The sequence below is a fragment of the Colossoma macropomum genome, unplaced genomic scaffold, assembly GCF_904425465.1.
Source record: "Colossoma macropomum unplaced genomic scaffold, Colossoma_macropomum, whole genome shotgun sequence".
Classification (NCBI taxonomy): domain Eukaryota; kingdom Metazoa; phylum Chordata; class Actinopteri; order Characiformes; family Serrasalmidae; genus Colossoma; species Colossoma macropomum.
The window spans coordinates 86,630-112,371 of NW_023494912.1; the positions used below are offsets into that span (position 1 = coordinate 86,630).

Sequence of the window (25,742 nt, forward strand, 5' to 3'; positions counted from 1 at the left end):
AAGCATGTGCTCTGAATTTTGATTTACATGATGGCTGTTTCAAATCTCTAACTGAAAATCCTAAAAGGAATAAATCGTTGTAAATACACATAAAAGCAAAACTGTATTTATTTCTTCAAATGGCCGGGTTTTACTACATGCTTTTATAAGAATGACTCTGCATATAACTCAGACCCGTACAGGCCACTGACCTGTTTTGGAGACAGTTTAGGGAACCAGCCTTGTGACCGGAAGGTCGCCAGTTCAGTCCCCTGTGCAGACAGTATGGGCCTGAGGTGCTCTTGAGCAACCCCTCCCTGGGTGCTGTGGATAGGGCTGCCCACTGCTGCGGGCAAGTGTGCTGACTGCCCCTAGTGTGTGTGTTCACTAGAGTGTATGTGGTGTTTACTGCATGGATGGGTTAGAATGCAGAGGTGAAATTTCCCCGTTGTGTTCCAGACCGTTTGTGTGTGTGTGTGTGTGTGTAAGCATGTGTATTTTTATTGATTTGTTTGAATTATCAGTCTTTGTAAGTTGTTTATCAGTGTGTGTGTGTGTGTGCATGTGTGTGTTAGTAGTTTATCAGTGTGTGTTTATGAGTAGTCTATTATCGTGGCTGTGTGTGTGTAATTTATTAGTGTGTGTGTGTGTGTGTGTGTCATTTACCAGTGCATGTATATGAGTGAGTAGTTTATTTGTGTCTGTGTGTGTGAGTGAGCTGGTTATCAGTGTGTCTATGTGTGTGTGTGTGTGTGTGTGTGTGTGTGTGTGAGTGAGCTGGTTATCAGTGTGTGTGTGTATGTGTGTGTGTGTGTGCGTGTGTGTGCGATGGTTATCAGTGTGTGGATCAGCTCTCTGCAGGTGCAGCATTAATGCTGTATTACACTGGAGTGTTTCCTCTCTCTGAAGTCAGTCTCCTGTATGTTGGTGTGTTTCTCACCACACTGCTGCGAGCGTCTCTCCTCACACACACACCTCTAGAGACGGAGGTGGAGTTCTGTTCATCAGTGCTGACGCTCTTTTGATAAATATGGAGAAAGAAAAAAATGCCTCCTCTGATTTGTCACTGAAAATGTTTGATGATTTCCTCTCCTCTTTCTAATAAGGTCATAGTGAGTGTGATTGGCGGCTGTAGCCTCTGTCTCTCTCTCTCTCTTTCTCTCTCTCTCTCTCTCTCTCTCTCTCTCTCTCCCTCTCTCTCTCTCTGTCAGTTTCTTCAGTCTGTCTGGGGGAGTGGAGGTGAAGCTTGTTCTGCTGCTGAGTTGAACGGTCTGTGTGCAGGTCAGAGGGAGATGGACAGCTGTGTGGCTCTCATTCTTCTGTCCTCCACAATCACACTCACGACAGCTGGTAAGGACACATTTTGTCTGTTTAATATATAAATAAATTCACATACCTGAAATGAAAAGAACTGCATGTTTTTAGCAGAATGTTTTGTTTAGTGTGTTGTGATGTTTTGCTGTAAATGGTGAATCATGGTGAGTCATGAATCATACAACCTTTTTTAAAATCACTATATGGTATTAAAAACAATAATTTTAAGTCTAGTTTCAGTGAGTGACTCCTTTACTCTGTATTAAAGTGTTAGAAAAAAGTGTTTTAAGGATTTCAAAATGATTTTTATGATAATTTATTTATTAAAAATATTATATAAAAATATTTTATTTTGTTGTACAGTCAGTGTGAGGTTGGTGGATGGTGGAAGTCGCTGTGCTGGGAGAGTGGAGGTTAATGAGAAAGGACAGTGGAAAGGAGTGTGTAGTTATCAGTGGGGTATGACTGATGCTGCAGTGGTGTGTAGAGAGCTGGGCTGTATGGACGCTCTACGCACTGTGAGTTTTGGATCAGGATCAGGATCAGTGATGATGGGGTATGCACACTGTAGAGGATCAGAGTCTTCACTGAAGAACTGTTTCGTTTATACATCTTACCGTTACTGTAATATAGCAGATGCTGGAGTCAACTGTTCAGGTAAGTTGTACTTATATTAATATGTATTTTAATATTCATTACTCTATGTGAGATTACTAGTTTACTTCAGGGTTGTGAGAGTTTCTTTAAAAATGTACTCTGTTACAGACTGATTACCTGTTAAAAATGTAATTGTAACCTAACCTAAAGGATAACTGTACTAAAGTAATGTAATCTAATTACCTTCTGTTACTTTTTGATTACTTGTCTTTAATTAAAGATGTTTACTTAAATATAAAAAGAGAAAAAATATTTAAACAAGACTTTTTAAAGAATTTAACTTAACACACAAAAACAAATGAACTGTTTTATGAAACAGAAGAAGAGATTATTGGTGACTTAAATGTTGTGTCTCATAGAAACAGACACTGATCTCACTTTTAGTGAAACCTAATTTATTTAAAATATATAGATGATAGAATACAAACTTGTAAAACAGCATAAATTGTTTGAGTTTAGACGTGCATACTCAAATCTTGAAATTCAGAAATTAAGTTTTGCTTACAAATGTGTTTTTAACAAGTAATCACTGTAGAATGATAAAATACACTGGATCAAATGCGAAATAGTTTAAAACTACACTGCTGCACTTGGAACATTTTTGACAGATTTATTAAAAACCTGCTTTTTTTCATGCCAAACTCAAAAGATCTATCTGGTATAAATCTTACTTTGAGACCCCTCAGTAACAATAAACAGAATTAAAGGTCATCCTAACACCTCTGGCTGACCATCATGTGTGCCCTATCTGCTAAAAGGCTGAACTGGATCATAAGGTTTCATGTTGGTGCGTCGTGGTGGACTTTCAAGCTGCTTCTGTCCACACATATCCACGAGTTTATATGAGGATTATAACAGGCATTAAGTGGGAGCTGATCGTCTCAGTTACACATAATGGTAATTTACACATATGTTTTGAATACATCATTAGAAACTACTGAAGACAGTAAACATACGTGAAACAAAGTGAAACGAAACTAAATTAATTTCTTTCTGTTCACCTTTCAGAATGTCAGTTTAAACCTGTCAGGTTAAGGGTTTCAACAGTGTGATTTATAGCTGGTCAGACTGTAGAATTTTACAGAGCAACAAACAAGAATAAAGAGTTTCCTGTCTGATCAGATCAGTCTGATACTGTAGAATCTGGTGTGGAAATCCAGAGTGAACACCTCAGTCAGATTATCTTCTGGAAAACGCTGCAGATCTCAGTACTACCAATAAAAATAACACAGAGGGAGAGCAGTGCACAACCTAACACATTTTGCTTTTTTGTGAACCGTTCATGCACAATTCCACCAAAAATGACAATGCAATGTTACAGTTTACACCATGGGTGGGTTAACTGTAACAGACAGAGGTTCAGTTTAACACTTGCTAGAAAAGTCTGATTAATTAGTGCAAACAAGGTTAAACAGCAAATACAAACATCACACATATAGTAATATGTGACATTGTTTCAGTAAAATATGTGACATTGTTTCAGCTTTGCCAACTATTAATGTCAATTTTATTAATATACTTACTTAAACCAAAATACTGGTATCTGAAAGACACTAATAAAGTAGAAGAAAGTCCCTGTTTTCAGATGTTTTCTCTTTTTCATTTTAAAATCTGTGTAAACATATAGAACAAAAATACAAAATGTCTTTATTTATCTTTGTTTTCTAAAGGTGGCTTAGTTGTAACGCTCTGTCACAGCTAACCCTGTAGTATGGAGGCTGTACTTAAGCCTAGCCAGCACTTGCTGTGAGCTTGACTCATGCTTCAAAATGGTTCTGCGCTGTAGGAAACAAGATGGTGATTAAAGTAAATTAATTAAAGTAATATAAGGGTGGATTTGTATTTACACAAATAGCTCAACTTGTGTTGAAAAAAAAATACTTACATTCCCTGAAAACACTTTCTGGATTCTTCAGACATCTCTCCTGGCAGCGGGACCACCCCCCTTCCCCCCAAAATAAAAACTCATTAAATCTACAAGATATATGTGACATATTCATCATCAAAAGACAATGAGTTTGCTTTGTGTGCAATCCTGCTGGTAATCATTCTGTTTTATAATGTACCTGTAATCTGAAGCTGTCTTTTTACTGTAACTGTAACAGATTGCATAACGACATGTTATATGTATTCCGTCACGACCCAACCCTGGTTTAATTGATGATATCACAAAAAGAGACTCATGCTGTTTTGATGTGGTGCTCATTATTCATGAAGGTGATTAGAGTCAATTCTGTAAAATGACTTAAAATGTTAACATCAAAACACTCTTACATGTAGCATATTCTCACATAAAATATGAAGTATTAATGCTTTAATTTGATATTTATGATGTTTCTAAAAATCAAATAAACAGGTGACAAACCCAGACTTACTGATGGTCCCCACGAATGTTCTGGACGACTAGAAGTACCAAAAAGGAATGAATGGGCCACAGTGTGTGATGCTGACTTTGACCAGCAGGATGCAGAGGTTGTGTGTCGAGAGCTGGGCTGTGGGCTTCCTGTGGAGGTGCTGGGAGCAGCTGCTTTTGGCAGAGGGGAGGGTCAGATGTGGTCAGAGGAGTTTCAGTGTAAAGGGAATGAATCTCAGCTTTACTCCTGTAAAAAAAAATCCACAAGCAAAAACATCTGCACCCATGACAACGATGTGGGACTAACATGTACCGGTTAAGTATCAGTAATTAATCTGTTATTTATAAAGACTGCATTTTAATCAATTCAATACGTGTGAAATTATGTGAGCAGTGAGTATTCATTTATCCTCAAGCTGGCAAATCACTGCACGTCATTAAACTCTCAGCTCTGCGTTAAGGTCACACAGGGGCTCGGCTGGTGAACAGCTTGGACTCCTGTTCTGGTCGAGTGGAGCTCCAGTACCTCAGTGAGTGGGGCACAGTGTGTGATGTAAGCTGGGATATGAGAGCTGCCAGTGTCCTCTGTGGTCAGCTGAAGTGTGGGAGTGCTGTGGCTGTGTTGGGGTCAGACTGGTTTGGGGAGGGGAGTGGCCAGATCTGGGCTGATGTGTTTGATTGTCAGGGGAACGAAACCCACCTGTCAAAATGTCCCATTTCATCATGGAGTCGAACTGCATGCTCTCATAAACAGGATGCCGGAGTCATCTGTAATGGTGAGCGGCTCCTAATGTATTTTACAAAAACTATTAAACTCTGCTATTCTAACAAAGAAAAAGTGTTTAACTAGATCTGTTGCATCTTTAGTTAAAAAGAAAATATGTTCTTCATTGTATAATTCCTTCAGGTTCCTCTCTGGCATTTCATGAGGGGAGAGTGCGGTTGTCTGGAGGGATGGAGTGTGAGGGGGAGGTGGAGGTGTACTTCAGGCAGGACTGGAGGAGAGTTCTGCTGGACTCCTGGAGTGAGTCTGAGGCCTCTGTGGTCTGCAGACAGCTGGGCTGTGGCTCTGTGTTCAGCTTCTCCAGCTCCTCTACATCCAGTCCTGAACACAGACACATGTGTGTGACGGGTTTCAATTGTACTGGGAGTGAAGCTCATCTGGGGAACTGCAGCAGCTCACAAGCAGTCAACTGCAGCTCGAGAGAACAGCTCTCAGTCACCTGCTCTGGTAGGAATTACAGCAGTTAAATAATAAAAGTTGCTAAGAATCTTCCTAAAATAATTCTCAGCAAAATATATTGTAATCTTTATTGTTTATTTCATAGTGAGGACTTTATTTTCTTTATGAATAATTAGTAATTGTTAACTTATATATTAATAATTTTAGGGTGTGTGTGTGTTTGTAGGTAAGTTTAATTCAGCTCACAGCTCCATCAGGCTGGTTGGTTCTGGGGGAGATTGTGCAGGAAGGCTGGAGGTTTTCCACAATGGCTCATGGGGGACAGTGAGTGATGACCTGTGGGATATTAAGGATGCTCAGGTAGTCTGCAGACAGCTGCAGTGTGGAGTGGCCCTCAGTGCTCCAGTACCAGCCCGGTTTGGACCTGGAACTGGATCCACATGGCTGGTGGAGTGTGAGGGGAACGAGACGTCCCTGTTGAACTGCAGATTTCAGCTGTGTGGAAAGGATGATTGTGAACACAGGGAGGATGTCGGAGTCGTGTGTTCAGGTAAAATGTGCTAAATGCTGTTTAAAATTTGGGCCAGCTGTAGCTAGTTACACAGTCTTTGAAAATGTTAGAAGGATACATTCACCACCACTTCTCATATGCAAACTGGGAGACAATTTGTACAAAACACATTAATGATAAAACACTGAATTTCTAAAGTAGCATGATTTAATCATAGATAGGTATTAAAAGTAATACTATGTAGCAATGTATTGATTTAAAGCAAAGTAATTATTTTCCCATCAGAGTTTAAAGAGATCAGACTCACCGAGGGCTGTGAGGGGAATCTGGAAGTGTTCTACAATGGAACCTGGGGTAATGTGTGTGAAAATGGAATAGATGAAGAAACAGCAAGTTTGATCTGTCAGGAGCTGAACTGTGGAAGATCTGGCAGTGAGAATCGAGATGAAGCAAGAGTGAAATCAGCTCCTAACTGGCTGGATGATCTGAAATGTAGGAAACATGACTCCACTCTGTGGCAATGTCCATCTTCACCCTGGGGAAATTATAAGTGCAACGAGGTGGCTCAAATTACCTGTTCAAGTAGGGAGCTTGTGGTGGTTTTCTATGTTGACACAAACAGAATGTATATAAATCTGTTTACTCTGAAGTGACAAAATGTATAATCAAAACAGGTTTATGTAAACAGTTCCATGTAAAGAAATTATTTTGACACATTCATAGATAAGAAATATCATCTTGTGCAGCGAAGTCATCTGAAATGCTCCTCATCATCTCCCCATCAGAGGCAGTGCTCAAGTAAGGACTCTTTCAAATAAATAATAAAATTTAAGTTTTCTGAGAGTATCCTGCACAATCAGTGTTTCTGTATCTCCTCATATTTGATGTGTGTGATGTAGATCACCTGCCTCTCAGGCTGAGGGGAGGAAATAGAAGCTGCTCTGGGAGGCTGGAGGTGTATCATAACGCTAAGTGGGGCTCTGTTTGTGATGATCTGTGGAACATCAGGGATGCTCAGGTGGTCTGCAGGCAGTTGGGCTGTGGGCTGGCACTGAGTGCTGATGGGAGTGCTGTCTTTGGTGCTGGTGAAGGGCCTATCTGGCTGAACAGAGTGAAGTGTAGAGGGAATGAAATTCACCTGTGGGACTGTCCTCATTCCCTGAAGAAGCACACTGACTGTTCCCACAAGCAGGATGCTGGAGTCACCTGTAAAGGTCAGTGACTTTGGAGTTTCTGACAATTTTGCTTGCCTATTTCTTGCTTTGAAAGACTGCATTGATGCAGATATCCTCTAATGCTAGTAACACATAGGCAGTTCTTATGAAGTCTGATACAGAATTGCCAGTTTACATGACTTCACTTTAGTGTTTTTGTGTTTTGTTGTTGATGTTTAATTTTGTGTATTATTTTTGCATTCACAGATATATCAGTGCTTTCTACTACTACACCCATAACAACAACCATCACCTTCACTACTACAGGTACTATTTTTATCTCTTAGGCCATTTTTCTAAATGTTTCTGAATAGGTCGTTCAGTGCCCTATAGAGCTTCTGCTCTGTATTTTTATTTGCAGTTGGTCAGGCAGTGAAGAGAACAATAACTCCTCCACAAACTCTTCCAACTGCTGTTCCGCCCATCTATCCAGTGTCCCTCCTGGTTCTGGGAGTGGTGCTCTTCCTGGCCTTAGTGCTTCTGGTTGTGCTGTTTTACCAGAACAGAGTGCTCAGGAGAGGTAGAGAGATTCAGAGATCATCTACAATCCACTTTCTGTACATTCTCTAAACATCATTAGTCCTTCAGTCTGTCATCAGTCTTCTCTTCTACTGAACTGGCTCCATGTTTCTCTCTGTCTTCCTCACAGTGCTCTCTAAGAGGAGGCGTAAGACTCTGACTGAGGCAGTCTATGAGGAGATCGACCGCAGATACATCACTAAAAGAAATGACTCGACTCAAAGGGGTGAGTGATATATGGAGTGTTCTGCATGAAGATTATTGTGTTAAATTAAACTGTATTAAATACTGGCATTAGAGATTATAAATTATACTGCAATGCATGCTGTCTTGCCCAGTAATTTAAAGCAATATTTAATATTCTCAAATTATTATTTTTTTTATATAGATTTCTCAGTGTATTGAAAATAAGAGTAAATCTGTTAAATTAGAATTTAGTGTATATTAGATGAAATGTGCAGTTAGAGTATCTATTAGCCAGCTGAAGTTAAACTGAGTAATTCCTGTAAAACTTCCATTTTTGGACATACAGAGAAACCACACAGCTGCAGGTTTGAAAGGGAAAAAGAGAGAGAGAGAGAGAGAGAGAGAGAGAGAGAGAGAGAGAGTGGGGGCGACATCACTGTGTGTGCATGTTTATGTGTGTTTTTGTGTGTGTGTGTGTGTGTGTGTGTGTGTTTATGTGTGTGTGTGTCATTGAGTTATTGAGTGAATGAGGCCATGAATCAGTGAGTGAATAAATGAATAATGAGTGAATAAAAAAGTGAATGAGTTAGTGACCAAGTGAGTGACTAAGTGAGCTAATGATAGAGCGAGTGAGTGACCGAATGAGTGACCCAAGTGAGTGAGTGACAAAGTAGGTGGCTTGGTGAGTGATTTAGTTAGTCATCAAGTGAATAAACTAAGTCAAGTGAGTAAGCTAGAAGTTAGTGACTGAGTCCATGACTGACTGAATGAGAGATTGAGTGACTGAGTAAGTAAATGAGTGATCAAGTGAATAAGTGACCAAATGACTTGAAATGGATTTTGCAAATTTAATGTTATTATTGCTAGAATCTTAGATAAGGGTTTGAGGTAACCCAGATTTATTCGAAGTCTAGTCGGGTTGGTTCATCTCTGTGCGGGCACGCGCCTTTCCGTCAGTGATTGGGCAGAGGCGTCTCCTGGCCGTTTGAGGGTGGAGCTTGGGCAGCCTTTCAATGGTCAATCTGCTCACAGATTAGTGAGTGGCTCTGGGTGCGATGCCGGGTCTCCATGGCATCAGAACTGCTCCCACTCCGCTGGCGAAGTTTAGATTGCAGTCAGGGTTCTGAGGCTGGTGATACTAATTTAACTAACTAACTACCTTTGGCAAAGTCGGAAACATGAACGACCTCTCCTGGCCTGATGAGAGCCATTCACCTTCCTTCTCTAAGGGTGGTTTAACTTAAGGTGTGTAGATGAACAGACAAGTTACAAAACAAACAAAGGTTTCAGATCTGAAATTTTAGCGTTTTAATACTTCTGACCTGTCTTTCTGACCAAGGCCGGCACAAACTTAGAAATTTAGCAGTCTTCTTGTTGAATACACAGGGCTCCCCGAAATTTGCAGCGCACTCCGGTTTTGCTAGGCTGTAGGCCCTACCCTTTAGAGGTGGAGCCATAATGCTGATAGGTTCTCCTCACCTAATGGTTAATTAGCTATTCATTGTTTCCATCTCTGATTGGTTGTGTATAATTTTAGGAACGCCTTCCCCAGAATCACTGCCTTTTTTGTTTCAGTTAGTTTTAAACAAAGAAAAAGAAACATTCTTATATCATCAAATTGGTTTAACTTCCAAAATCAAGGAATGAACAACTAGGATATTCAGATATGTTTATAAGAGAGAGTTTAACCCTTGTTACCTGATACACAACACATGTTAAAGAACACAGGTAATATTTGCCTATAATATCTGAATATGACCCAATGCATGAAGAAATAAAATGGACAACAAAAGAAAAGGAACAAAAGAAAGAAAAGAAAAGAAAACCACTTATACATATTTGTCAGTGGTCTAAACTCATTACAATCAATTGGTTGTCTCTGTCTGTTATCAAAGTTATACACTATGTATTTCTAGCACTTAATAGTAGAAAAAAGATACAGGTAATATTTAGGTAATACACATAACAATAAGATTAATAAAAAAAAGTAGTATTGCTTACAGACTATATAAATGTTGATAATCAAGCAGACAACGCAACATGTTTCCTGGGGTTCTTCATAAGTACGTCCTTATGGTGGTGGTGTGTTGTGCCTCATTCTCACCACTTGGGGGTGTTGTGGTTCTGTATCTAAATTGTTAATAAAATCTAAAACGGCTAACTTTGTTATAGATTCTCATAACAACCTCGTTCTTGATGTCTCCAGACTTCTCGAAATGTAGAAACGTTGAATGGTGGCAATTCTGTATTGGTGCACACTTTAGAAACTGAATTTCTTGTAATTCACAAGTTTAGTTAAAAGTTTGGTGAGGCCTGTAGCTGGATTCCAGGCAAAGATTTATAGCTGCCTGGTATGCCATATGGAGCAAAGGGCGGTTGCTAACCTCCCCCAGTGTCCAGATGCCCAAGGTATCGCCCTTTTAAGCTGTAAAACTTGTTGGCAACTTAATCCTGTTTTATGGCTTCTACCTCAGACTTTGTGGACCCAAAGTTTTTAGTTTGGGTAATGTGGAGAGTTCTTCTAAACAGGGTGATTTTGGCTCAACCAGATAGTGGTGTTCACTACATACTCCCCCCTCTGGTCTGGAGGTTATTACCAGGAGCTTCGGACCGCTGGTACTGATGGTGGCTGTAAACAGTGGTTAGTGGACACCAACAATTATACAGTCAGATTGATGCCATTCTGTATGCATAATGGGTGAATAAGCCTGGATGTCACTGACTAAACATGACTAAGGTTGATGTGGTCATTTGCTGGTTATAGGTTAATCCTTGATGCGGAGTTTAACCATCAACATTGGCCAATTATTTCTGTTTGTGTAGCGGTTATGGGGTGACAAGAACATTCTGTACCAAGAGGCAAGACTAGATAAACCATGGGTAAGCTTTTCATTGAGGACCTGACTTCCTGTAACATATCAGACAGGAGCATCTTTACAAGTTGGGTGTGAGCATGGTGTATCTAGGTTACTAAAGAAGGGAACACACAGTATATTTTGGAGTTCACACGTCTTTTTAAGGCAGTACTGTAGACCTCACATGAGAACAAGGATCTATACATCACACTTTCAGACCAATTCCTAAACTCGGCCCTAGTACAACAATAACAGAGCACAAGAGATCAATGAGCCGACAATTAGGAGTGTGCAGACAGGTTATCATGGTGAGAAAGACATACATTGTTAGGGTGCAGTCCATACTAAAATGTTCAGCTTGTTTGAAATAAATTTTACAAGTCACCCCCTCTCCCGGGGCTCATTTATGTATCTTAAATGATGCAGTGCGTGAGGCTGTACAACTGCCTATAAGCAGGGATGGAGAGCTACATGTTACCCAACAGCTAATTATAGATGGATTTCTGTGCAAATTCTTTGAAGGTAACATGGAGAGAAGTTGAAGGAATACTGATTTCACTTGATTTATGCGACCACTAACAATCAACTCCTTTGGTGTAACTCTACTTTTGTTCTCTACTTTTATGACCCAGGTCTCGATGTGGCCATGCTGTGGCCATCACTTGTTGGAAAAGAGTTGATGAAATTAGAGTAATGTCTTATTATGTGTCAAGAAGCGCGTCATGTACAAATTAATTTTCTAGGGTTGTGGGTGCATAGAACTTGCACGCGATTCCTCTTTCATGTAATGACTCAGGAATTAGTGATAAAGTGGTTTAATGAAAGAGTGATGGATTTCCCTCAGCAGGTTTCATTTTGGAATTCTGCTGGCCGGCTAAGGCGGATTTATGGGATGTAGGACAAAGGACATCATAGTGAAATCTAACACTGCTAGGCTGGCGCTAAGTAAAGTTGCTGACTTCCTGGCTGGAGGTTCTTTTGATTAAGTAAATTTTGTCCTCTACCATGGCATTTGGGAACCTGTGCAGATAATAGTCTATATCCTTCAGGTAACTATGAATGCCATGGGAACCATCAGGCATTGGCTCGAAATAGTTTACATTGCATGCAATTTTGTCTAGGTCCCCATCGGATGGAACCTGTGCGCGAAGGGGGCTCCACGGCTGGTGGAGTGGCTGAGGAGACGTGGGCTCTGCCAGATCAGGGAAAATCCCTAGCTCAGTGGTTTGGCTGCAGTTTACCTCACCTATTTAAGTGTGAGATTGACTAAGAAGTTTGTGGGTTTCAACGACTTCCTGATCTTGTTTTGCAACTTGTATTTCAGCGGCATCTAAATTTTGCTCATATGCAGAGAGGAGGTGGGCTAATTCCTCAGCTCTGTATGTCAACCTTGCTTTGTCTCCTAATTGTTTTTGGCTCACCCAAGAGGTGGCTGCAGCCTGCTCGTGGGCATTTTTTAACTATTTGTGAGTAGAAGTGAGTCGAGCTAGAGCTGTGATGGCTATTTTGCATACAGTGTCAACGTATTCTCGACTTTGTTGATCATTAGCCTCAAGGTGGGCTTTATGGTCCACCGCTAGTTTTCCAAGGGCGTATGCACCAGTATTAGGAATCATAGTTGTGTGATTTGTCACCAGGTCTTTAGTTATGTTTATTGCTATGGATTGTAGTTTACTAGTAATGCTCCCTGGCAGCTGGTTCGAAGACAATGGGCATCTATTACTTAAATCAAGCACCGGTCTATAACTGCTTTGGTACTGTTTAGCTATTAGGTGGATGTCCAGCAGTACTGCGTGGGTGTTAGTTACTTCTACACACAATTATCTAAACTTACGTTTACCCTGGTGTATAAGACTTTGGGTTTATGTGGGCTTTATTTTATCTCAGCCAGGAGAAAATTTAACAACTATCACCAAAAAAGGTTATAGTCTCACCATCAGAATCACCACTGTGACTGCCTCAGTGCCACAATTCCAGTTGTACAATCCAACAGCGCTCCCCTCCCAGGACCAACACACTCTGGCAGTGAGTAATTCTAGGCTGGTGGAGCCCTGGATGAGTGGGACCCTGGACTGACAGTTAAAAACCTCTTGGGCTGTATCAGAATTGGGCACCCTAATGAGGTGTCACTCATATTGATGTTGACCTTTGGGAGACCCCAAAACTTGACCAAACACAGGTGCAATAACTCAAAGGGAGGGTCCTTCCAGGTGGTTTGGCCCAAAGGCGGAGAGAATACAAAATCAGGGAATAAAGACCCATGTTACTGAATCCAACTGGCCCCCACTCAGGGGTCAGGCTCAGATGAGACCAGGTTCAGGTGCAATATACCCAGGATTGAGAACCTCCTACCAATGGAAACGCCAACTCCTAAAGGGGGAGACTCAAAATTGAGTGGATAAACACCCACGTTGCTGAGTCCCAGCTGAATGCAGTTTAAAGGAGGCACTGTTGGCAGTGCACCTTTAGGTTGCCCTCAGCAAGGAGCAGAGCCAGGTACAATGAACCACCAAAACTGAGAGACCCCAGCAATGGGAGTACCTAGAGTGTCAGAGCTGAGCTGCACAGGCCAAGGGACCTGAGCACCACGAGACAGACAAGCCACAACGGTGGACCTAGAGGAAGCCACAACTAGTAGATGCTGCCAGTGAATGCTACAGCAATTTGACCTGGTAAGCTCTACTTATGAAATGTTAGAATGGTTATCAGTAGTGGCTGAGTGAACTAAATGCAAATACTGTAACCTGTGATTTAGCTTGGAGGGAACTGAATAAAATATTATGATCTAGCCATAAAGCAGGACGTAACAATAAGCTAAGCCTACGTGTGAGTCCCAACTTAAGTCTTATCTGACTCAACTCACTTCTGTACTTAAGTTATGTTTCTCAGTTTATCCTCGGCAGTGCTAAGCACACACACAAGTTCCTTCTATTATTTTTTTATGAGGAGATGATGCGAGATTAACTTCTACTTACAGCGCATTAAATCTAATGCCAGAGGGCGCTAGAGAGCACCTCTATCTGCAATACCCTGAATCGGACATTAGATAGCAACTCATTCGACCAATCCTGGGAATCACAGACCCCAGCCTCCATGGCGCTTTGCCACACGAATTAACTTGGACTACACACGATAGTTTGAGCCCAGAGCTTACTAGGGAACTATCGCAATCAGCGCAGTTCAGGTTGTGGGTAGTTGCCACCTCACGTATAGGTTATATCTAGTAACAGATACTTCAACATACTGGAATTTTTGCAGTAGGCTTTAAAACTTAAAAAAGGTTACACTCTGACCTTTGCGGCTGGAGTTTCACAAACAGTTAAATGATTACTCAACTTATGATAGAGATACTGAGCTAAGCAGTTTCTGAACTTGCCTATTTTAATGGACAGGAATCTCGGCATTGGAAATAAATGCAAGCTTACAATGCCCCCTTATCACTAAAGTGACCACCTCTGGGTAGGTAGTGACCCTACAACTTAAAGGCGACAGGAGGTTCCAAAAGGGAGTTGATTGCTGGAGTCTCACAGCTGATCGAGTCCGGAATTCGGAGTGTAGTGGGTGGTAACAGAATATCATGTGACCGGGCTACACTAAGGCCTTCTTACAGAGCATGTAATACGCTAATGCATGCAATAATAAGGCGCACAGTGGCGCAATCGACTGTACAGTACCTCTTTAAACAAACACTGGACACACGGTGGTGCCTACAGTAGTGTAAAATCTTGGTCAGACTAATAACAAGAAATAACACAACACACCACAATAGCTCACACCCAAGCCAATGTTTCAATGAAGTAGTTTCACTAAATTGGTGAAAAGAGGGTATGTTATAATTACTTAAAGCTAATGTTAAAGAAATTACAGTCAACAAATAGCTCACGTCCAAATCGGAAAATTTAAGTGAGGTAGTTTCCCAAAGTTGGAGGAGGAAGGGGATGTTGTGGTTACTCAAAGCTAATGCTAGGCTATGATAACAAGGGGCCTCGGCTATGCTAGCGGCAGGCAAAGCTAACAAAGGGCCTTTGGCTAAGCTAACAACAGTATTGGATGTAAACAAGCAGCCACTAACCCGAAGCAAATGTTGCGTTACTATCGCATGAACAATGGCGGACGCAGGAAACGTAAACAAACAAAGCTATGAGGTTAGCGCTGGGCAGCTTACAATGAAACAATGGTCCTAGTCACAATAACGAATACAAACCGGGAGCTGCTTGCCCAAGGCTAATGCTACGTGGCTAACACGATAACACAAGCCCCCAGCTGGGAAGGGTGAATGTAGAGCATGGAGGAATTAAACTTCGCTCGCTTACAATGATCTGTAAAAATCAAAGATCACCGGGCCCCGCGTTGGGTGCCAATCTGTAAAGGGTTTTGCAATTTCAATGTTATTATTGCTAGAACCTTGGATAAGGGTTTGAGGTAACCCAGATTTTTTTGAAGTCTACAGACCAGGGCAAGAGAGAGAAACATTCGCACCAAGGATGCTTCAATAAAAGGGAATTTATGGGCTAAATATCAAACTACTTTTGGACTACATTCAATAATAACCAACAGAAAATAAAACAAAAACAAAACCAAAATAATAATAAAAGTCAAAAGGACAAAATAGCTCTAGTAAAGTGATTCACAGTTGAATGGTATGAGGACAGTGTGGTTCTTGGGAAGTTGCTCGAAACTTAGACATGAAAGAGCCTCTAGAGAATTAATCTAAGTATGGACGGGAATAACTATATGGCTGGATGCACCTACTAAGAGTTCTCTTATTAAATAAATTGGTGTCAGGGCCCTGACTGCAAATTGATGGAACCAGCTTACGTTGGAGTCGGGGCTGACTTCAGGAGGCATCGTCTCAGGATCAGCTCGTTCGAAAGGCTGGAGCTCACGCGTTGGTTCATCTCCTTGCTGGTTGTGGATGCTGCATCTTGGTGCGGGCACGCGTCAGTGATTGGGCGGAGGCGTCTCGTGGCCGTTTGAGGGTGGAGCTTGGGCAGCCTTTCAATGGTCAATCTGCTCACAGATTAGTGAGTGGCTCTGGGTGCGATGCCGGGTCTCCGTGGCGTCAGAACTGCTCCCACTCCACTGGCAAGGTTTAGATTGCGATCAGGGTTCTAAGGCTGGTGATACTAATTTAACTAACTAACTACCTTTGGTCGGAAGTCGGAAACATGAACGACCTCTCCTGGCCTGATGAGAGCCATTCACCTTCCTTCTCTAAGGGTGGTTTAACTTAAGGTGTGTAGATGAACAGACAAGTTACAAAACAAACAAAGGTTTCAGATCTGAAATTTTAGCGTTTTAATACTTCTGACCTGTCTTTCTGACCAAGGCCGGCACAAACTTAGAAATTTAGCTATCTTCTTGTTGAATACACAGGGCTCCCCGAAATTTGCAGCGCACTCCGGTTTTGCTAGGCTGTAGGCCCTACCCTTTAGAGGTGGAGCCATAATGCTGATAGGTTCTCCTCACCTAACGGTTAATTAGCTATTCATTGCTTCCAACTCTGATTGGTTGTGTATAATTTTAGGAATGCCTTCCCCAGAATCACTGCCTTTTTTGTTTCAGTTAATTTTAAACAAAGAAAAAGAAACATTCTTATATCATCAAATTGGTTTAACTTTCAAAATCAAAGAATGAACAACTAGGATATTCAGATATGTGTTCAGATATAAGAGAGAGTTTAACCCTTGTTACCTGGTACACAACACATGTTAAAGATCAGAGGTAATATTTGCCTATAATATCTGAATATGACCCAATGCATGAAGAACTAAAATGGACAACGAAAGAAAAGGAACAAAAGAAAGAAAAGAAAAGAAAACCACTTATACATATTTTTCAATGGTCTAAACTCATTACAATCAATTGGTTGTCTCTGTCTGTTATCAAAGTTATACACTATGTATTTCTAGCACTTAATAGTAGAAAAAAGATACAGGTAATATTTAGGTAATACACATAACAATAAGATTAATAAAACAAGTAGTATTGCTTACAGATTATATAAATGTTGATAATCAAGCAGACAACGCAACATGTTTCCTGGGGTTCTTCATAAGTACGTCCTTATGGTGGTGGTGTGTTGTGCCTCATTCTCACCACTTGGGGGTGTTGTGGTTCTGTATCTAAATTGTTAATAAAATCTAAAACGGCTAACTTTGTTATAGATTCTCATAACAACCTCGTTCTTGATGTCTCCAGACTTCTCGAAATGTAGAAACGTTGAATGGTGGCAATTCTGTATTGGTGCACACTTTAGAAACTGAATTTCTTGTAATTCACAAGTTTAGTTAAAAGTTTGGTGAGGCCTGTAGCTGGATTCCAGGCAAAGATTTATAGCTGCCTGGTATGCCATATGGAGCAAAGGGCGGTTGCTAACCTCCCCCAGTGTCCAGATGCCCAAGGTATCGCCCTTTTAAGCTGTAAAACTTGTTGGCAACTTAATCCTGTTTTATGGCTTCTACCTCAGACTTTGTGGACCCAAAGTTTTTAGTTTGGGTAATGTGGAGAGTTCTTCTAAACAGGGTGATTTTGGCTCAACCAGATGGTGGTGTTCACTACATACTTGGTGAATGAATGCGTGACCAATTGATGAGTGACCGAGTGAGTGATAAAGTTAGTGCCCAAGTGCAGTAGTGAATGACTGACTAAGTGAGTAAGTGAGTGACCGAGAGAATGACAAAGTGACCAAGTGAGTGACTACGTGACTACATGACAAATGATCGTGTAACCAACTGAGTGACAAAGTGACTGAGTGAACAAGTGAGTGATGGAGTAATGAATGATGAGTGAGTGACCATGTGCAGTGAGCAGCCAAGTTATCAAGTGAGTAATAGAGTGAGTGATTCACCGAGTGAGCAACTAAGTAAATGAGTGACCAGGTACTTCATGAATTGTTTTAGTGACTTATTGAGTAGGCGATCAAGTGTGTGACCAAGTGACCAATGTCCAGAGTTATTGACCAAGTGATGGAGTGACCAAGAGAGTGACCATGTGACCAAGTGACTGAGTACCAGAGTAAGTAATCAAGTGCCTGAATGAGCAATTGAGTGACCAAGTGGCCGAGTGAGTGACTGAGTGACCAAGCGAGCAAGTAAATGAGTGTCCAAGTGAGTGAGTAAATGACCAAATGAATAATCAAATAAGTGATCTGGAGAGTGACTGAGAGACCAAGTGAGCAACAAAGTGACTGACTAAGTGACTAACTATATGAGTGATCAAGTGACCAAGTGAGTGACCAAAGGAGTTGGTATGACCAAATTACCAAGTGGGTATATGAGTGACAAAATGAGTGACTGAGTGAGTGACCAAATGACAGTGTAACCAAGTGACCCAGTGAGTGACCAAGTGACCAAGTCAGTTAGTAAGTGAATGACCAAAATAATGATTGACTGTGTAATGGAGTGGCTGAGTGAGTGAGCAAACGACAAAGTCAGTAACCGAGTGTGTGATTGAATAAGTCAGTCATTCAGTGAGTGAGTAAATGAGTCAGTCAGTGAGTCAATGAGTGAGTCATATGTGAGTATTCAAGTTAGTGAGTAAGTGAATGAGTGAGTAAGAAAGCGAGTGAGCAAGTGAATAAGCAAGCGTGTGAATGAGTGTGTGGACAAGTGTGTGACTGAATGAGTCAGTCAGTAAGTAGGAGAGTGAGCAAATGAGGCCATCAATGATTGTGCAAAATAGTTAAATGAAACTTTATTGCAAGATATTTTCTTATCTACAGTAAATTTAGATAAGCATAGTAAGTATAATACTGTCTATAGTAAATATAGACAGTAAATATACTGACAGATATGATAGAATATGTTGGTCCAGTCAAACCAGAACAGACAAAATTATGGAAATTATTGTGGATAGTAAAGGAAGCTTATTTCAACTTTTCGAATGTTGCTTGTGAGTTAGTAAAGTACGTCAGAGTTGTCAGTGAGTGAGTGAGTAAGTGAGTGAGCCAGTGTTTGTGTTTTTGAGCAATAGCGTGATGTGCTTGTGCCAAGTGTGGGCGGTGCCATTATTTATCACTGTAACACAGTGGCCCAGTCTCATACTGGGCTCTGTTGCCTTGCCCTACTCACACAATGTCACTAATGCTAATGCTAAAGCTCCACTCTTCCATAGCACCCTTATTGCTTTTCTGCCAGTGGCTGTCCACAACCTAGCTGTTAAAATCAAAACTGTTCAGATTAAAACGTTAATTGCTTCCATTACTGTTATTTATGCAAGTCCTCTATTTTAATGATTCACACAAAAGCTATTTGAGAGCTATTACCTCTTCTTTGTGGAGAACCTTCAGTCTGTTAAATTCTGAGCGTAAGTTACAAGCCAAATCCATGGGGTGCAAATGTGAAAACACATGAGAAAAATCTGGACAGCACAAATTAAAAGCATTAAGCACATCAACCTAGAGATAACCAACACTAGACCGAATGAATTCTGTCATAACCAGCCTGTTTAAAAACACAGTCAGTGCAGCATTCAACAAATAACAATAAACATATGAATTTCTCCAAAATAAGATAATAGAAGTCAAAATGGCATACCAATATATACAACCTTTTAGCCTCAGAGCTGTAAGATCATAACCAAAATAATGAAAATACATCCAGCAGTAATAAATTTACCAGACTGGTAATGTGAAAATACTGTAGTATATATTTATAAAACTCCTTTGATGATCCTGACCACAGCTGGTCTTTTATTTTAACATGACTATAATTGTGTAAGTTGAATAGAATTTAATTACGTAAGTGTTTTACATATCTGTACTGCACGAGCATCATGGTCACTGAATGTGTGCTGTTGACCATAATGTCCAGCCCTATTTACTGATGACTCTCCCAGAGATCTAAATCTAGATGTCACTTTAGTTGCTACTCCTATTGAAACATTAGCCAGTGAGCAGTCTTTGTGACTGAAACTGCCTTCAGTGCCCCAAAAATAAACTATCAGGGCCAAAGATCTTTTTTCTCTTGCCGTCTTGACATCAAGGTTAACTGGGCCTGCTCATCATTTTTATACACCCCACAGAGCAAAATAGGATCGAACTGCTTAATTTTATCATGCAGCACAGCTGTCTGGAAACATCTACACTTGTTTTGATTCTCCACTCATTTATTCAGTTTTTTTTTTTTTCACCTGATTTTACTTCACAATGATCCACAGCACTCAGAGGATTGTGGGTGGTTTTGCATTCTGAATGTGTTTGATGTCTGTTCTGCTCTCCTCTAACAGGAAGTATCCTCTCTGAAGAACAGCATTCAGGATATGAGAATGTGGGTGAGGAGCTTCTCTCAGGTAAGAGGACCAGAACATGTGTGTGTTAAACTCCATTCAACTGAGAAATATTATGATCACCATTTAGAAATGAGAGAATTCAATATAAATCCATGTTTCTTAAGTCAAGGTCATTTTAGTCATGTTTGTTTTATGCCAAAAACATTTCAGCCCAGAGTAAATTAAATTTCAGAAGCACAGCAACAGAGGTGAGGAGTAACTAGTTACTTCACTCAGTTAAATTTACTCAGTTATATGTGTTCAGTTAAATTTTTAGAGGTCTTTTACTTACTATTTCCAAATCACAATACTTTTAGTTCCACCCCATTATACAGTATTTATGAGGAAAGCAATATACTTTTGGCTCAATTACAATGTAGACATTTTTTCTAGTATCATCTGTTGCTCTTTGCTATTTCAGATTGAAATTATCTTTATCAGTGAATCTAGTTTGTTTCTCTGATTAAAGATTTGATTTATCTCTAGATCAGAAGTGTCTGTTGGAAATGCTTCTATTCTGCTCCTCATTTAGACTCATTTTAGCGCCTCCCCATTTTCTGCACTGCAGGCATTCAATTTGCATTTAGCAAGTCTTCCTCCATTTTGTTTGCTGTTGTAGTTCAAGCAAGCTGCAGTGTGCACGGACTTCCTCATTCTTCCCTTTTTGTTTGAGCCTAGGAAAATATATGCCTGTAAGTCTACAAAATATTAAAACTTAAGCTACAAACTTAATAGTTTGTAGAAGCTTAAGCGTTTGCAGTGTATTTTGTGTTAGTTCAGTTCATGCTATATCGGTGCATTTGCTAGCTAGCATGCCCAGGCTTACTGCACCGTATGTTAGCTTTGGTCTGTAACCCGTGACTGTGACTGTAGTGACCGTAGTCTGATTATTTACTTTACTTATGCAGTATTACTGGTTAAAAGATGTTTGCTTCTGTGAATATGTACAAGGGGTAATATAGCGAACTATTTACATGGTTAAAAGCAGTTCATACAAATGTTAGCTCAGTAATATAACCTATTTATTTCTTATGTACTCATGTACTGAAAAAGATATTTAATTTGTATTTGCAGTTTTACAAGTAAGAATGAAAGGAAAGAACCAAACAAAGAACAAAGGATGTGATTGAAACTGAAGTCCTCAGTAAAGCCACTCCTTTTGCAAAGATCTTGATTCTTCTTGGAATTCCTGTTAGCTAGCTAACCTAGGTTATCTGTCTAGCTTTGCTCAAACACGCATATGCGAGGGCAGAATAGCTTCTCTCTATAATCATAATGGAATCACACACTGAAATTGTTCCACTAAAGCATCTTTAAGGATTTTAAGGATCTTTATAAGGATTTTATTTTAAAATGTAAAAGTGATGAACTTGGCTCTTTTTGTAGCAAAGTCTCTGACTGGAGTGAAGGCAGAACATTATGATGATGTCACCAGCAGTGGTCTGATAAGTGAGTTCCTTTGTTAATTAATCACCTGATTAATTTTGTTTTTACATTAAATCACAATGTAAAATTATGATTGCACTGTTTGTAAAGTCAGTCTGCTTTTATTTGATTTAGGTGAAACAGCAAAAGAGGACACAGTAGAGAGCTATGATGATGTCATCACTGCTGGACAGATCTCTGATAGTGTAGCAGGTGTGTTTCTGTTTTGAGGTTTTAGTCTTTTTTTAATTAAGCAGGGATTAAAAAGCATAACAAATGCTATGAAATAAGAATAATCTAATAGTCTGTATTTGTAATGACTTTTTTTAATAATTTATGGAGCTTCACTGTCCCTTACAGCAGCGGTCACACATAAGTGCAGGAGGGTGTTTTGATGCTCAAATTATTATACCAAAATTAATTATTTTATTTTTTTATTAAATTACATTTTTTAAAAAGTATTATTTTCAAATATATAATTGAACAACTTAATTAATAGGAACGCAGTGTCATAAAATTCTACATTCAATTATTACATCTGAAACACCTGATTAATACAGCTGTGTAAAATCTGATTTTATATTCTTTAAGTATCTCTGTGTTTTGTTGTAGAGGACGTAGCAGAGAATTATAATGATGTCATCACTGCTGATCAGAGCTCAGCTGTTCTAACAGGTTTGACTTGTAGCAATACTGTAATCTCAAACATGAACACAGTCACTGATGATACTGATGCTGATTTAATAACATTTATCTCTACATTTTGACAGAAGACATGACAGATATCTATGATGATGCTGTTACCGCTGGACCAAACTCCAACATTATGAGAAGTATGCTTTTCTTAATATTGGCAAGTCTTTTAGAAAAGATACATAAACAGTTAAAACATCAGTTTTGTTTTTTATTGTTATAATTTGTCTTCCCATGTTGGTGTAGTGGACACACCAGAGAACTATGATGATGTCATCACTACTAGACAGGATGTTGGAGAGGTAAAAGGTGAGTGTTTACATTCCACATGAATATTAATGAGAAGGATGAAGAAAGTGATTTAAGTACACAGGAAGTCTCGTGAAATCATGTTTGCAATATCTATGGTGTATGATAAACAAAAAAAAAGTGTCCTCTTTATTTTGATGTAGAGCAGAAAGCTGCACATTTTATAACAAGTACTAACTTATTATTAGTATTAACTCTTTAAGGAAGTGCAGAAATATGTATTCACGTGAAGTCGGTTCATGTGACTAATTTATAAATCATATTTACTTTCACACTCTAAGCAGAAGTGGACTGGCCATTGGGAGAACTGGGACAATTCTTCGTGTGCCACTATGTATTTGGGCGGCTGAGAGAGAGAAAGAGAGAGAGAGAGACATGCATGAAATGATCATTTCTTATGTGATACTTTATAAAGGGAATGGAGACCGCCTGGGACAAACAGCATGTGAAGGCCACCTAGAGAGAGATGGAAAAATTTCCAAAAAGCATAAGGGCACAGAAAGAAACACAAAAAGTTACTAAAATAAGAAACAAAGAAATGAAGAAATAAAACTACACAATTTGTCGGGATATCAGAGCAAGGAACCGCAGGGCCAAAGAGGAAAGTTAGCCAGTTCATTCAATCTACTTAAACAATAAAGGCTTATTCACATCAAGTATGATTCATTTGGGAAAAAAAATTGGGTTTTACCGTAGTGGGATCTTCACACCAAATCTGTTGCACATGAGATGAAAGAGGAAGAAGAAATGGATTCTTTGAGAGATAATGATGGTCAATTCATCATTTTTTCTTTTAAGAGCTGTATTAAATGAGGCACACACTGATTTTACCTCAGTCCATTCAAGGCTCTGCTTCTGCTTATTGCTTCGCTCATTAAAATGAGGGAAGCTAATAGTTTGAGGTTCTTCGTGGGCATGTTCAGACTACAATGCACCTAGATAAACTAAAAAAGGCTATACAGTCACTGTAATGTACTCACTGTCATTCTCCATACTTTCACCTCTGGCCCGCCATATGTTTTCTTTAACATCTGCATTTTTATATTCAGCTTGTTGCTTGTTGCATAAGCTTTTGTGCTCTGCAACAAGCAAGATGAGTTCTGCCACCATCCTGATGCACATTTGCTTGGGCTGCAAGAATGACAACAGAGCTCTGATTGGTCAGCCTGATTTTTAACGTACAACACAGAAAATCGGGGAGGTGCCAATTAAATTTATGCAGCGTCCATCAGTTTTAGACTCAATGTGAAAGACAGCGCCAATATACGTGTTCATTTTTAAAACTTGTTGTGCATTTGAGTACATGACGCATGTGAATAGGCCTTAAGGCTAAGGGATTTGTGGATTTTGGGAGTAATGGTGGGGGGAGATCACTGTGTTTGTAGTGAGCTGGTCTAGACAAAAGCACTGGGCTGAATTTAGTTCCCGGTCCAGCCCTGACTTGCAATTGTGCAGATGTGTAAAAGTGCAGAAGTGTACACATGAATAAGATTGATAATGATTAGTACAGCACTGCCATCTAGGCAGGACTGGAAATAATCCGTCCTCTCTGCATCTGTCCAAGTGTATTCTAAGAATGATGGGACAATGCAGATGATTTAAACTTAAAGTTGGTTGCTTGTTTGTTCGTTGTATATTTTATTCAAGGACACAGAATAGACCTATAGAGCTGTAAGTTCTGGTGGGTCAGTGTCCAGCACAGTTTGGGGATTTCTCTGATCAGAGTTGAAGAGTCTTGAACTAAAGACTAAACTGGAGGGAAATCAGACTAAACTACACTCATTCAGTATTCACTGGTAGCACTGTAGCATCTTCTTAGCATCTTAGCTTTATGATAGTGTTTTAAGAATTATCGAAAACCTTTAAAAACAACTTGTTCTGAGTTGCAGACTTCCTGTTACACAGACTTGCATAGTGCCAGTTTTCTGTTCTTCTCTTTTGGGCGTTTTTGGAATACATTCACTATATGAAAGATATAGTTTATTATTATTATTTTAAAGAGTTTAATGCTCTTGTTGTTTTACAGACTATGATGACGTGGAGGAGGAGCCTCAGACAGAGATGAATCAAGTGACTGAGAGCTCACAGCCAGTGTCTCTCCTCAGGAAATTACATTCCAACCTTTTCAAATGCAAGAAACTTTAAGATTTTATTAGAGATCACCTTTTTATGGAGCATAAATGGGATATGCTGAGGTTAAACACCCCCACATTTACTTTTTTTATATTTTTTTTGAGTTCAACCAACCTTAGTCAGCTAGAAACATTTACTGACACTCATCTCATTAATTCATCTAAATCTTACTTCGATCTTTTGATTCTATTTATTTTTTTATCTTCATGAAAACATTCTGTGTCTGATGTGATAAAGGTAGTTAAAAGGTTTTTAAAGAAATTTTCCATTTGTTGCCAAAAACATGAATTTTTTACTACAGTTTAACAATATGATTATTTTTGGTTGAAGGTCAGAAATTAAAGAGAAATTAATCAATTGTAAATGACATATGACAGCTTTCTGTTTTCAGTGTTGGCATTTAAAATCAGGCAGCCCCTTATAACTGTTTATAGAGCAGTTATAACACATTTTTGATTTTCCACTGTGCTGTAAAAAATGGTGTGTCAGTTCATTTACTTCATATGATAAGCTCTGAGTTCACTGGGTTTTTTTCAACTCAAATAAATACTCTGAATGAAACAATGCAAAGCAAAATTTTAATTTAGATAAACAATATTTTACATCAATTCAAACCTCAAAAACATGCTTCCACGTTTTACAGTGTGCATAATAAGAAAAAGATTTATGACCTTCTCTAATGTTATTTACAAGCCTATGATGATTGTGTGATTATTATGCTGATAATTTGAGATTAAATCCACACAGGCATAATAATGACTGCATGTTGAATTCTGTATCTGGAATTTCTTATGATTTAAGTGTGTAATGTACTGAATCTATTTCTGTACTCCTCTCTTCTCTTTGTTGATCATTACACATTTTAAAGTTACACTGAGTATGAAGATACAGATTGTTAAGACACACATCTCACCCTCATACTCACACCTAATCAGCTCTACCACACACTTCCTCACACACACACCTAACAAGTTCTCCCATAAACACCCTAACACACCACTAATCAGCTCTTCCACACATTCTCACACACACCACCATGTCTACCAAACACACCTACACACACAAACACCTCTACCAAAAAAAAACTCTACTACACACACCCTAATTCGAGCCTCAGAGCAAATTTTATCTGGATAAAAGG

The 25,742-nt window shown here is 39.5% G+C and overlaps 1 protein-coding gene across 1 annotated transcript; it reads left to right on the forward strand.

Annotated features, from left to right (window-relative positions):
* Positions 1-397: 397 nt before the first annotated feature.
* LOC118800580 (scavenger receptor cysteine-rich type 1 protein M130-like) lies at positions 398-25,472 on the forward strand. The gene is made up of 20 exons (XM_036560854.1): positions 398-413; positions 1,191-1,329; positions 1,657-1,950; positions 4,307-4,618; positions 4,765-5,079; positions 5,211-5,534; positions 5,713-6,036; positions 6,283-6,579; positions 6,721-6,795; positions 6,897-7,211; positions 7,419-7,478; positions 7,573-7,731; positions 7,861-7,956; positions 20,000-20,062; positions 21,428-21,490; positions 21,602-21,679; positions 22,079-22,141; positions 22,237-22,299; positions 22,406-22,468; positions 24,495-25,472. The coding sequence occupies exons 2-20, from the start codon at positions 1,272-1,274 to the stop codon at positions 24,611-24,613; spliced, it is 3,141 nt and encodes a 1,046-aa protein (XP_036416747.1). The 5' UTR covers positions 398-413; positions 1,191-1,271; the 3' UTR covers positions 24,614-25,472.
* Positions 25,473-25,742: the final 270 nt, after the last annotated feature.